The sequence below is a fragment of the Lontra canadensis genome, unplaced genomic scaffold (genome assembly GCF_010015895.1).
Source record: "Lontra canadensis isolate GAN:19392208 unplaced genomic scaffold, GSC_riverotter_1.0 scaffold6, whole genome shotgun sequence".
Classification (NCBI taxonomy): Eukaryota; Metazoa; Chordata; class Mammalia; order Carnivora; family Mustelidae; genus Lontra; species Lontra canadensis.
Genome location: NW_022631000.1, coordinates 28447084 through 28461863, shown reverse-complemented (window position 1 = coordinate 28461863; position 14780 = coordinate 28447084). Strand labels below are relative to the sequence as shown.

General features: G+C 42.3%; 1 protein-coding gene across 1 annotated transcript in view; it reads left to right on the top strand.

The window, feature by feature from the left end:
• WWTR1 (WW domain containing transcription regulator 1) overlaps positions 1 to 14780 on the top strand; it is a 133787-nt gene that overhangs the window by 112266 nt on the left and 6741 nt on the right. The window contains exons 5-6 of the mRNA XM_032852463.1: positions 12555 to 12688; positions 13854 to 13966. Coding sequence (XP_032708354.1) covers positions 12555 to 12688; positions 13854 to 13966 — 247 coding nt within the window. The remainder of the gene's footprint in view (positions 1 to 12554; positions 12689 to 13853; positions 13967 to 14780) is intronic.

Below are 14780 nucleotides of genomic sequence, written 5' to 3'. Positions count from 1 at the left end.
AGGTGTGGATTACGTCTATCGTCTTGGTGGTTTTTTACTTCCTTTTTTTCCCCCGGGTGATTTTCTGCATCACTATTTACACTGTTCAAATAATAAAATCTTTAAAAATTTTTTTAAAAATAAGGTTTATTTATTTATTTTGAGAGAGACAGAGAGCATGCTTATGTTGTGTGTGTGAACTAGGGGGAGGGGCAGAGGGAAAGAGGGAGAGAAGCAGACTCCCCTCTGAGCACAAAGGGGGCTTGATTCCACCACCCTGAGATCATGACCTGAGCTGAAATCAGGAGTCAGATGGTCAACTGACTGAGCCATCCTGGCACCCCATGAGGAGGTCTAAAGATTATCTATAGACTTTATTTCTTCATCCTGTCCCATTCCCATGCCCTCCATGGGCAACAAGTGCCTTAACCTCCTTAGCTCACTGGGCAGTCTGTAAGGAGCATGGCTCTCCTCTTACAGGGGGGCCCTAGCTGTGCAGGCTTTCTTCTCAGGGTCCCTGCCTTTCCCAGCCTTGACCTACCTGCAGTTCCATCAAGAGAGAATTTCTAGAAGAGAAGCCCCATCCTATTTCTGTCTCCGTAGTGGGAAGGGAGGTTGGCAAAATTTAATGAGTAAGATGAACTTATTCCCTAATTCTTGGGAAAGCATCACCATTCTGAAAATTGTTATCATCCTTAGATATATAATAAATGTGAAAGCTCCTTACAAATTAAATACTGTGTAAATACTTGGTTTCATCCCTCCATCCTCTTTTTCCTTCCTCCATGCCATCATCCCTCCAGGTGTGTTATCTGATGGTGGTGCACTGTGGAGAAAGAACCGCCTCAGTATTGGGGGAACCCACGTGGGCTACATAATGCTGGGGGCTCACATGTTAACTCGTGGTCATGGAAATCATGTAGAATATCAAGAAATGGTTGTAAAGAAAGTTTGATTACAGATATGAAGTGAACCTTCGATATTTCAGGATGGAAAATGACTTTTTTCATTCTTCTTCATCTCCTCATTCCTTTATCCAACCAGTGTTTCTGTGGTGAAAAATAAAACAAAAAGATACATGGGACTTGGCCACCTTCGGATAACTTGTATCTTACCAGACAGGCAAAATGATGAAATTAAAGTGATTACAACTAATGCAAATCAAAATGATTACAGCTAATCCAAATGTGTGGCCAGAAGGGTAAATTCGAACTCCTTCCTCCTTCCATCTTTGGCTTTCATTCCTGCCACAGGGCAGAGTTCTGTGAAGCGAGCAGAAGGTACTTCTTTATTTCTCTTCAGTGGCTCCTCAGGCCAACAGGTTGTTAACAGTCCACAGCATTAAAATCAAAGGGTCAGTGAAGTTTTTGCTATCTCCCTTGATTAGGAATCTTCTGAAGTAGGAGAGTTCCATTAAAAATGGTCCCTACAACTTAGCATTGGCTGGTGTAGCCAAGTTGAATTTCTTATGTCCAATAACTGATGAGTTATCTCGGGTTGCGGCAGGTGCTCCAAGCTCAGGGGAATCCTGGCCAAGTCTTGCAATACACAGTCGTCTTAGGAAAGTGTTTCACTGCTTTCCCCAGGCATCCATCGCAGACATTGTGGAAAGTAAATTTTTGTGAGACATTCTCGGTTGTCCATGATAATGAGAGTTTTATTATCCTTGTGAAATTTCCCAAACATGGAGAGGCAGCTTCAAGTTCGTAAGAGAAATGGCAATTCGAGAAAAGGCAACCATCTCAGTTGAAGGTGTACCTCCTGGTATCTTCGTAGTTTTTAAAAAGAAATTTGGATTCAGTTTGTGACATTTTTTTCTTTTTTAAGATCTTATTTATTTATTTGACAGAGATCACAAGTAGGCCGAGAGGCAGGCAGAGAGAGAGGAGGGGAGGAAGCAGGCTCCCCACCTAGCAGAGAGCCCGATGCGGGGCTCCATCCCAGGACCCTGAAATCACAACCTGAGCAGAAGGCAGAGGCTTTACCCACTGAGCCACCCAGGTGCCCCATTTTTTCTTTTTAATTAGACAAAGTTTTTTTTTTTTAAAGAGTGGCTTTGTTTTATTTTATTTTATTTTTACAAGTTTTTATTCATTTGACAGGAAGAAAGAATGAGAGCACAACAGGGGGAGGGGCAAAGGGAGAGGTAGAAGCAGACTCCGAGCAGGGAGCCCAACCATGGGGCTTGATCCCACGACCCTGGGATCATGACCTGAGTCTAAGGAAGATGCTTAACCAACTGAGCCATCCAAGTGCCCCGGAAATATAAAGTTTTTAATTTATAAAAATATAATGGAGTAAGGTTTTGGTTGCTTTTTTTTGTTTGTTTGTTTTGTTTTTTGTTTTTGTTTTCTGATTGAGACAAAAGAAGCATTTGGTAAATGAAAGAAGCCAGGTCTTTATGATTCCATTTCTATGACATTCTGAAAAAAGGCAAAACTATAGGAACAGAGAATAAGTAAGTGGGTGCCAGCGTTGGGTGTTGGGAGGGGCTGCCTACAAAGGGGTAGCACTAGGGGATTTGGGGGATAGTGGCACTGTTCTGTACCTTGATTGGGTTAGCTGTTTCACAACCCATGGATTTTTCAAAACTCAGAAATGTACACCACAAGGGCACCTGGGTGGCTCAGTGGATTAAAGCCTCTGCCTTCGGCTCAGGTCATGATCCCAGGGTCCTGGGATGGAGCCCCACATCGGGCTCTCTGCTCAGCAGGGAGCCTGCTTCCTCCTCTCTCTCTGCCTGCCTCTCTGCCTACTTGTGATCTCTGTTTGTCAAATAAATAAATAAAATCTTCAAAAAAAAAAAAAAAAGAGAAACATACACCACAAAGAGTGGATTTTACTGTATACCAGCTAAAATAATAAAGTAAAATTATCACACAAGAAAGACAAAACATACATTCATTGTAAAACAGTGTTTAAAATAGTCAAAACCAGTGGCTGTGAAGATGTTGGTGATTTCTCTCCAGTCTTTGTATGTATCTGTGTGTATGCTTTGTTTTTAAAACAAAATTGGTAGCATACCAAACTTCTGTTTTATTATCTCTTCTTCTTCTTTTTTTTTTTTTTTAAGATTTTATTTATTTATTTGACAGAGATCACAAGTAGGCAGAGAGGCAGGCAGAAAGAGAGGGGGAAGCAGGCTCCCCGCTGAGCAGAGAGACCAATGTGGGGCTCGCTCCATCCCAGGACCCTGGGATCATGACCTGAGCCGAAGGTAGAGGCTTTAACCCACTGAGCCACCCAGGCACCCCTATTATTTCTTCTTTCTTTCTTTCTTTCTTTCTTTCTTTCTTTCTTTCTTTCTTTCTTTCCTTCTTTTTTATTATCTCTTCTTAATAATACTGGGACATCGTGTATTATTCTATATGAGCCATGGAAGTTGTGCTGTGACTTTGGTTGGATCTATTGTAAGCTGCCTGGGATCCTTCCTACAACAGGGCTGGACATTATTTTTTTTAAATTACCATGAACCACACAGGCCCACAATGAGTGTAGAATATTCTGCTGTTACAGCTTGAAAATCAACACAGTATTTGCTCAGTATCATAAAGGGCATGTTTGCAACTTTACCCAGTGAAATGGAAAGTTTTGGTAACTGGTAAGGAATTGAGAAACAGGCTTCTCAGTCACTATTTACTCATCTAAAAGAACAATTCCTTGACATGAAAACAGAGTCCTGGCTTTATCTGAGCAGAGTATTTCTTTTCATGTGTATTATTCATTTAATTAGGAAGCTGGGGGGGGCCTTCTGCCTTGAAGATTTTAACCCCAAGGACTTCCTGTCAGTCCCCAGGACCTGGAATTCTTAAGTGGAGAAGCCTTAGCTCCCCCTTGCCCCTTCTCAGGGCCTGCCTTGTTGAGAAACCATTATTATTCTTAGACAAAGTCAGCCCTGCTTTTAGCCTGGTTCCGTCCTTTAATTGGGGCTCCGTGGATAGGAGAATGCAGCTTGTCAAACAAAACTGCTGACTAAGCCTGGCCTCTAGTTGCCAGGGCAACGGGGACGAGGACAGAGGGTTTGGGCGGGAGGCCTCAGAGGGTTTGGGCGGGAGGCCTCGGAATTCTTCTGGCAGGTCTCACAGATTTCTATTAGGCCTGACAGCCACTACGGGGTCCGGCTGGCCAGCTGGCTGGCCTTGAACAGCCATTCCTGACCGTGGGCCCGGGAGAGACACGCCCGGCTGGGAGCAGCGCTGCCCTGGGGGAAAGAATCTGGAGTCTGGGTTTTGTCATGTGAAGAATAGCTATTTTGAGAGTTTAGAAAGTGTGGTGTTATAGCAGACCATGAAGCATCAATGGTGGTGGCTATTTCATGAAGAGTCTTTCCTTCAGTCACTATAATTTAACTTGTAGAAAAGCATTTCATAGAATCCAGTTGCAGGGATGACTGGGACATCAAGTCATGTCGTCCAACCAGTATGGGACTCCATCTGTGGTAGCCTGGCTCGTTAGGTTCATTCACTGATTTGCTCAGCAAATGCTCCAGGTCCTAAATGCACAGCAGGGAGTAGACAAACTTGGGCGGTCCTCTCCAGTGAGCTTCAGCTCCAGCTTCCGTCAAGTCCCAGAAATAATCCATTTTCTAAAATGTCCTGGTGCTCCGATACTGTTGAGGAATAACATCAATTCGAGTCTTTTTACAAGGACCCTTTTTTAAAATGTAAATTGAACACATTTTTCAAATAAAGGTGACCACATCTGCACAAATGAAAAGCAGCTTCATATTTCTGATCTTTATAAGCTCACCAAGGTATGAAGAAACAGACCATTTCAAAAGCCATTCAGCTGGGTTTTTGTTGTTGTTGTTGTTTTGTTTTTGTTTTTTTTTTCTGCAGTGAAGAGAGAATATCTAAACTGTGAAGTTTTCCTTAATGTGATTCTAAGGGGTACAGATTCTAGAAAAACACGGGGTTGTGGTATACATCCTGAATTGAAAGAGCAGCAAACAGGCCAGGGATAATCATTATGGCCTCAACAAATGTCTTCCTCCAAAGGGTTAGAGTTTTGACTCTTCTTCCATACCAATGGTCTGGCCGCTGAGCATGGATGATGAGGTATTTGAAAAAGGGAGGCTCCAGGAAATGTGACAGTGAATTTCTAGAATCTCTTGGCACAGAGTTAAAGAGAAATATACATTGGGAATTTTTTTTTTCCTTTAAGAAGGTAAATAATTCGGCGTTCTGAAGTCCCTGAGGGTTTTGGCAGAGACAGCAACTTTGCTGCACCAGAATAACTATTTTAATGTTAGGATTTCAAAATGTTGTCTTTATTTGATTTTTTTCATTTGTTTCTACTCACCGCACCCTTTATAATTAAAACAGTCCAGTCCTCTAGTTTTGTGGAACCCCTGGCCACACAGGCTTTCATCATTAGAGCACCCTCAGAAGGGTGATTGTCATCGTGTTTTCTCTGAAGCACATTCCAGCGAGGGCAGGAGCTGCTGGCTGTGGGGGCTCCCCCAGCCTAGGACAGCCTGGGCTGCAGGATGCTTTCAACTGCTGTTTGCTTTCTCACCTCCTCTGTTGATTTATTCCACAGGCAAACTGCAGGCGAGTGGGGAGCTGGAAGGAAAGGGGGTTTGAGGTTTGCTCCCAGGGACATCTTCAACTTACAAATCAGCATTTGTCTTTCACATCCCTCTGGATATTTTACACCCCACCCCGTTCCACAGCTGCTAGGAAAGGGGTTTGGTTTTTGTTCTGTTTTGTTTTGTTTTCTAACTGACATATAATTACTCGTTTCAGAGACCTAGAAGGACAACCACAAACTCCAAAAGAGATTCTTAAGCCCTCATTTTGCAATGGTCTTTCCACCCTCAGCTTGGATAGAGAAAAAAAATATAGTTGTAGCAGGGGACAGGAGGGGTGGGGTTACTGGGGGCAGCTTTCCAGATCTTTCTGAAACCGGTCTTTAAAATCTGAACTTAAAACTGTGCTTGATGTGTTGTGAGTTCCCAGGACACTAATTCCACCCATATACATTTGAAAGGACCATAGAATATGTCCAAGTCAGTCTTTTTCCCAGCTGGGCAGGGGAAACTGTGTTTGGGACAGCTAAACAGGCTGTGTTACCCAGTCCTCCTCCCTACTGTCTGAAGGAAGAGGGCTGGTATTTTCATTTGATAGCTGGGAAAAAAGGCTCAGAGAAAGGAGATAACTTGCCCAAGTCCCACGACCAGCAGGAGAAAGAGCCGAGAATTGGGAGATCTTCTCACCTCAGCCCTTGGTTTTTCTCTCTCTGCCACATCGTCAGTCAGTGTGGAGGCTAGGAGAACACTGGGGGGCCAGATCTTGGGAAGAAGTTCTCTTGACTTCCCTGTGCTTCAGTTGCCTTGTCTGTAAAATGGAGACGGTTGGGTTATTGTGAGGATGAAATACTCAAGTGCTCAGAACAGTGCTTCCCACATAGTAAATGATATGCATGCTTTAGCTAACATCTCTGCCTCCTAAGACATATAACACTATGAGTAATTCCTTCTGTTGCCTGCCTCTCTGGACCAGGTTCTTTATAAATATGCCTTTAAATCTTTACAACGGCCCAGGAAGGTGAGTTTTACAAGTGCGCTCTGTCTCTTTCTGTTGGTTTTCTATTTTTATTTATTTATTTTTTTCCGGATAAATAAGCTGTCAAGGAAGGTTAAGAATTTAGCTCAAGATGTTATAAATAGGGAGTAACTGAGCTGGGATTTGAACCCCAGTCTTTCCGATTCAGGGAAGCTTTTCCTCTTCTGCCAAGCTCTGGACATGTCTAGGAGCATTTAACGTTCCACAGCAGCCCAGAGAATTGAGAGAGCCAGTTCCACCCCTCAGCAGGACTAGTAACTAGAAAGCCCTTCATCAGATCTGTCTCAGATCCTCGGCAGAAGGAATCTGTCTTCCATCTTCCATGTGATAATCCATAAATAGTTTGAGAGCCAAGGTATACCCCTCAGGTGTCTTTTCTGGTTTAACAGTTCCCTGCTTCTTCGTAAGACATGACACCAGGATCCCTTCCAGCCTGATTTTTCTCCTCTGGTCACTCTTTGCAAAGTGTAGAATGGAGACCTGGATGCAGCCTTGCCTGTGGAGGTTGACAGGAGGTAGACAGGTCTGTTGGAATAGCTAGAGAAGCAGTGCTGATCTGCTGCTTGAAATGGAACAGAGGTTTGGAGCATGGACATATCCAGGAGCTAGGACCCACAAGGCTTGGTCCTTGTCCACATCTCTCTCCCTTTCTAGAATGCTCCATGAGGTAGGGCACTGTCTGTTCATTGCTCTGTCCCTGCTGCTGAGAAGAGTTCCTGGTACCTGGTAGTTTCTATAGTATTTTTTTTTTTTTTAAATAAATACGTGTACAAATGAATGAGCTGTTATGGGGGCTGGGAGTCAGTGGACTTGGATTTTTGTACCAGTGGTGATGGCACTAAGAGAAAGCTTGAAGTTGGTAAGAAGAGCTGCTTTGGGGCCAGAGGAGGAGTGGATTGTGAGATGTGGGGTATCCTACCCCAGTGGGACACTGTTATTGAGGAGTCCAGAGCCTGGAAAGGGGAAGCTGGCTGCTTGCTGAGGTTCTGGTGGTCAGGGAAGGCATTCTGGAAACCGTGGTATAACAGAACTTCTAAAGGGGGATGGGATATGGCTAGATGATGAGGGACCCAAAGTAGGAGGAGTCTGGGAAACTGAAGGCTTGTGGGAGGACTGGATGGGCGGAACCTTGGGACGGCATCTGTGGTTAGACCTACTGGACTAGAGTGGAAGTGGGAGATGAGAGTCAGACCCAGGGGCTCAGATGTGCCTCCAGCTTAGCATTTGCTCTGCGTAGACTTGGGGGAGCTGAGGCCCCAGCAATGGTTAGAGCAGCTGCCACACCCACTCTGAGTCGGAGGCCAGAGTCTAGTCCTAGACCAGCCTTGGCTGACTGAGCCTCTGTTTCCACATCCGTTTGCTGAGTCCAGTCCCACCGTCTTCTGTCTGTGGTTTAGCTGTTTTACCTTCATCAGTCCTGACGGCTGCTGCTTGGTCAAACCAAAGTCAGGCGTGTAGGGCAGCAGATGGCATGTGGTAGCCAAAATCATCCTGAGGCTGGGCTTTAATTTCATACCTAAATTTAGTTGTTATTTTTGAAAAAATCCTCCCTTGTTGGCATTCAGACGTGTTAGTAATGTTAGTCCTTTTATTTCCAAACTTTGGGTTTTGTGCCGCTCTTTTTCTCCTTCATGAGCAGAAATAGGAAAGTATTTTCATTGAAAAAAAAAGTACTTATAAATACGGAACTATTACATTATGAAATATAATGAAGTGAAGTGAAACTTCTCACTGTTCTCCATGTATATTGAAAACTAATTTTATGTTATATACAAAAAAGGCTTACAGACCTGTCCTTACTTAGAAAAGAAAGAAAATTGTTTTCTTTGCTGACTCATTGTGATGAATTTCACACTTGGATTTAATCTTTCCAAGGTGAAAGTTCATCAGGAAGAAATGTCAGACCACTCAGTATGGATCAGTTCCGCCCGATAGTGTGACTTCGGAGATGGTTTGGTCATGGTTTTGCTTTTGTTTTCTGGGATTAGAATACAGAACATGAGATGACAGTAGTATTACTTAGTTCACATTTATTAAATGATCGTGTAGGTAGATGCTGTCATTTTCCCCACTTCATAAATAAGGAAGAGAGGCAGCACCCGGATGGCTCAGTTGGTGGAAAGTCTGCCTTCTGCTCAGGTCATGATCCCAGGGTCCTGGGATCAAGCCCCATGTTGGGCTCCCTGGTCATCAGGGAGTCTGCTTTTCCCTCTCCCCTATAACAGCTCTGCCCACCCCCCCACTTGTGCTTTCTCTCTCCATCACTCTCTCTCTCAAAAAAAAAAAAAAAAAAAAAATCTTAAAATAAATGAGGAACAGAGAGTTTAACTGACTGGGAGATGGCAGAGTCAGGGTTCACATCCAAGCATCTGGTCCCAGAATCCCTGATTCTGATCACTGTTCTCTCCTGCTTCTCTTCTGTCTTAGGAGCAGGGAAGAAAGGAGTGGGATCATCACACAAGGATGCAGTTTGTGCCTGGCTAGTTGAGATGTATATGTAGGATGTTATTTTAATTGTATTTGTGGCTGAAGATGAGAATTGAATGTTCTTAGTGTATTTTTCCTTTTATTACTAATCACCATTTAAAATATCCCCATTTGAATTCCAGTAATATTTCTCATTTATTCATTGAGCAAATATTTGTTGAGTACCTACTGTATGCCTAGAGTGTTACAGGCAGTGAGGATTTAGTTGTGAACATGACAAAGATGATTTCTTGCTTTGTGGAATTTTCTAACATTCTAATGGGAAAGACAAAAATACTTATGTTGCTGAGAAGAAAATTTAATGCAATTTCTGAAGAGATAGCATATGTAGGATGCAGACATTAAATGAGGTATGAACTTTGGGAAGATCCGGAGGGGTATGTTCCAAGCAGAGAGAACACTTGCGCAGATGCTGGCAGTGGGAAAAGCAGAGAGAAGGTGGTGAGTGAGGGGAGCGTATCAGAGACAAAGGAGGGGAAGTGGACAGGGCTGTCACATAGGGCTTTGTGGACCACCATCCAGATGACTGTAGCCAGGGAACCAACATGATCTTCATGTTGGCGGCTGTGTGGAATGACTTGTAGCCCAAGGATAATCTTAAAGAGAGTGTTACCCCCTATGATAACTTCCTAACTCACACAAGTGTGATTTATATTTCAAAGTTATTATTCAGGTACATTCAACACCCTCTGTATCTTGTTTGTTAGTCGTTAAAAGGTGGAACATGATAATGTGAGCCCCCTACAGGCAGAACCTAGGATTGCTTCTTTGATGACGTGGAGCCTTTAGAATAGTTGGGGAAATAACGATGCTGAGGAATGGAACTTCAGTTATCTTTAAAGTAGCAGTAGCAGGAACAGATGTGAATTGGAAGATGGCACAGTGGAACATTTTCTCCAGTCTGGCATAGGGTCTTTCAACTTCGGTTTTTCTAGCCTTTTGAATTTTATTTATATATTTAACCACACACAAGCTTTCTCTTAAAAATATATGTTGTATTGGGTGCCTGGGTGCCTCAGTCGTCAAGTGGATGCCTTTGGCTCAGGTCATGATCCCAGAGTCCTGGGATCGAGGCCCACATACTCCCTGCTTGACAGGAAGCCTCCTCCCTCTCCTGCTCCCCCATGCTTGTGTTTTCTCTCTGTATCTCTCTCTGTCAAATAAATAAATAAAATCTTTAAAAAAAAAATACGTGTTGTATCTCTTTGAAATATGCCAGGAGTAATTTAAATGAAAAGGAAAGTTTAGAACTATATATTTTATAGCTAGGTTCTGATATTTTTTCTTATAATTTTTAACATTTTACTTTCATCTTACATGTTACTATAGATGACAAAAAATTAATATAGATTATGTGTGTGTATATGTATATATATACATTTATATATTTTATACAGTGAAGTTCCAGAAATAATTCTTACTATATTTAAATTCAGACTACCTGAATATTAGAAATTCAACTAGTATTCTTAAGACTTGATGGTGAGAAAATTTTGTCAGATATAAGGAAATGCAGCAATATCTTCAACTTGATGTTTAAAAGAGCATCTGTTTAGGGGAGTGTAGGGGAAAGGAGGGAAGAATAAGACAAGACAAGATCAGAGAGGGAGATAAACCATAAGAGACTCTTAATCATGGGAAACAAACTGAGGGTTGATGGGGGGAGGGGGTAGAGGGATGGGGTAACTGGGTGATGAACATTGGGGAGGGCACTGATGTAATGAGCACTGGGTATTATATAAGACTGATGAATCACAGACCTCTGCCTCTGAAACTAATAACGCACCGTATGTTATTTAATTGAATTTAAATACATTTTTAAAAAATAAAGGAAACAACCAAAAAAGAGCATCTGTTTAGGGGTAAACCCCACATTTATTTAGAATGGTTATAAAATGAATTGTGATAGTTGAAGTTGATTTTTTTATATTATGAAGGTTATTGCCCAAAGGATCTGTACAGTTACAGTTTATAAAGAACTAGAAATTACATCATTGACTAGATGTTTCAGACCGTGGTTTGAGTGTGTGAGTGCGCTTGGTGGACTTTAGGCTTCTCCCACTGGTTCCGTCCCTATGGTTCTTCTGTTTGAGGCATTCAGGTGAGCTTTGGTTGGAGAATAAGGTTTCTAATGCACACTGCCTGCCGTATAAAAACATCTGTCAGAAAATATCCCTTATATCCCTTTGTTGTTGGTGTTTTTTGCTTTTTATGGGTAACTGAAGAAAATTCGTTAGGTATTTTGGTTATGTGCAACCTGGATGAAGAGAAGTGAGCCAGAAGCCCTTCCCAGACAGGATGTTTATTTAAATATTAATTAACAATACAGTTTCATATCAATCAGGTGTCTCACGTTTTGTAAGAGTCATGCTACCATAACTGCTCATAACAGTACAATGAACTCTAGTAACCAAAAGTTTTTATTGTCGATGACTTCACTAGACCTGTCTAGACAGCAGTTACTCTCTAAAATCATAGCATGTTAGGGCTGGAAGAGATCTAAGAGAGATACCGTAATTTAAACGGCCTAAATATTCTGTTTGCCGTTGTAGCCATGGTTTTGGGGTTTGAGGGATGGGAAGACCAATGACTTCAGGATGGAAAGTGGGAAACTGATAGGCATAAATATAGGAAGGGCCTAACTTTGGTTTTGGATGCAAGTATAAATATATAAAAGTATTCTTCTTTGGAAAGAGCAGCAAATTTGAAAGGAATTTGATGTCTGCTCCTGTTTGTCAAAATGGGAGAGACTCCCTGGAGGTTTTACCTAGAGAAAGTGATTGCAGTCAGATTCATAACCTTTTGGATTACCTCTCTGGCAAAGTCATGCCAGCCAAAACAAAATAATTCTAGCGTTCTGTATTTGGCTAATGAAATCCATATGCTATCAGTTTGTTGTTAGTGGGATTTGGATTGGCTCTGCATGGTTCCCCGCCCTTCAGCCATTTGAATCAGGTCAGCTAGATGACTAGTCAAATAGAAAAACCGATGGACTGACAAACTTGTTCACTGGTGGTTTTGTTCTCCTGGCTGTTGACACAGAACTGCCAGCTATGATTTGATGGAGAGCCTGACTCTGTAACTCCCCAACTTTATGGGCCTGTTAGTGGCAAAGACCCGAATGTACTTGCTATGCCAAAGGAGTTCAACTGCTTTGATTGATTTAGATTTGGTCTGAGCACCTGGGATAAAAATAGCTTTGTCTTTGAGAAGGTGTCTTGACACCTTTACGTGACTGGGGTATTTAAACACTTGGATGGGTGGGACAGTCCCCACGTAAGTGTCCTGAGATAGATTCTAGCTGAGTTTCTCATTAACTTGGTGAATGTCAGAAAGTGACTTATGCCTGGGAGGCTTTCTCCAGAGAAAGAACAGTAATGATTTCCTGATGATTTTGACTGATTAGGAACACACATGAAGTGCTTTGTGTTTGGTGAAAAGCTTTCATGTGAAATATACTTTGCTCCGATCCTTGTGACAATGAGTGAATAACTTGCCTCTCCCTCTGTCATATTTCTGTAGGAAGCCGCCCTCTGTAGACAGCTCCCCATGGAAGCCGAGACTCTGGCCACTGTTCAGGCTGCTGTCAACCCGCCAACCATGACCCCAGACATGAGATCCATCACTAATAATAGCTCTGATCCTTTCCTCAATGGGTAAGTTAACATTTTGGAGCGACTGACTTATTTTTGCTTTATTTATTACGTGGTTTAGAGTATAATGGGTCTTTGTTTATGTTGGGGAAAGGTGGGGAGCTGGGAGGTTGGGGTGGGGATCAAGGGAAGCTGTCCATTTCCTGGTGTTGGTAATTGTGCTACGGTTGTGTAAGGTGTCCTTGGGGAAGCTGGGTGAATTGTGCACGGGGACTCTGTACTCTTTTCACATCTTCTCTGTGGGTCTAAAATGGTTTTACAGTAAAAAATGTAATTAACACAAAGAGACAATGTTTTTAAAATATGAAACATATGAGCAAGAAGGAAAAGATAATTTAGCCAGAAATATGTTCATGAGTAGAAGTAGTCAGACCTTAATTGTAGCTTTTTAAACACAAATAAAGGACAGTTGTCTGTTTCCTGTGTCTTTTCCTGCCCTTGCAGAGGCTTGTAGCAAACAAACAAATACAATTATGGAAGTTAGTAAAAACAGAAAGAGGTTAAAAACAAGCAGTAACTGAAATAATGAAGAAAGGGAATTTTTAAATTGTTTATTTAGAAGTATTACAAATACACAGAAAAATATAAAGAATAACATAAGATTTATCCAGGTATCCAACACCTAGATCCCTAGATCTTACTTGTTTTTTAAAGTATTATGCCATTTTTTTAAAGTATTATACCATTTTCAAGTATTACACCATCCCCACCGCCACTGATATCTGTTCTTTTGCCTCCCTAGTGGGAGCCACTGTTCAGAAATTGGTGTGTGGTGTGTGTCCATCACACATCTTTTTAAATTTCCTATTGCTTGTTAATGTGTGCATTCATAAGCAATATTCAACACTGTTTTCTTTTTTAAAAATTTACATAAATGGTATCATAGTCTATATGCAGCACAGTGTTCAAATTATTATTTTGAGATAAAAAGGAAATCAGCATCCATTTACTATGACTGGCCGGTTTTATTTGCCTAGTCTTTTCATTTCGCTGACATCTGTGTGCATGTCAGACAATTAAAGGGAGGTGCAAATTCAGCCTCCCTCCATTCCCTGGAAAGTTGGGCAGCGCGACAGAAGTAGACTAGGTTAGGGGTTTCATGACTCTTTTGATTTGGGAATTCTTGGTGTGGGCTCGCACTGAAGTCTCCCCATGCTTTGCTCCCCAGAGGGCCCTACCATTCGAGGGAGCAGAGCACTGACAGTGGCCTGGGGTTAGGCTGCTACAGTGTCCCGACGACTCCGGAGGACTTCCTCAGCAACGTGGACGAGATGGACACAGGTGGGAGCAGAGCCTGCAAGTCCTTGCCGTGTGTTTGCCTTTTTGTATCGTCCCTTTGGTCATGGTCATCGGTCATCTCCCTTTTAAGTCCAACCAGAAACACTTTAACTCAACAATAACAGAAAGGACAGCTGAAAAGCCACCCAAGCCTCAAGCACTATTATTAAATTCTAGCCCTTTCTCCTTTGTTTATACAAAATACGGTTTTGCCTACAGGCACAGGATTTTAAATTCTTTCTTCCCCCATCCTTCCTTCCTTCTCTCTCTCTCTTTCTTTCCTTTGCCCTGCTTCCTACAGCCCTTGCTCACAGTTGGATTAATGCCGCTATCTGCTCTGCCATTCTTCCACAGTGGAATATTTTTGCTATTCTTCCTTCAGTTATAATATATGGGCCACTTTTCCTCTTGAGAAATGGGACTGGTTTATAGTGCTTCCCCATGCCATTTTTCTCATGTTATTAGCTGCACTTGGGAAGCAATTGGCAGGGCCATTTGGAAAGTTAAGCCACTCAGAAGATTCTAAATTGTCATCTCCCAGGTCTCAACACGGTAATGATGTCTTCCTTCAGCAATTAAAGAGAAGAATCAATATCTTTTCTTTAAAAAAAAGAAAGAAAGAAAGAAGTCCTTTCCACATAGCCCTTGTCCACAGTGCCTGTGTTCGTTATGCCATGTTCTTAGATGACTCTCATCTGTGTCATAGTCTCTGAAGCCAGACCACTGGTCAGACCAGAGTCAAAGTCAGCCGGGTGTCTTAGGAGTGCCGTCGGTCGGAGCAGCTGCCTTGGGGTCTCTCTGCAGGTCGTCATCCTTG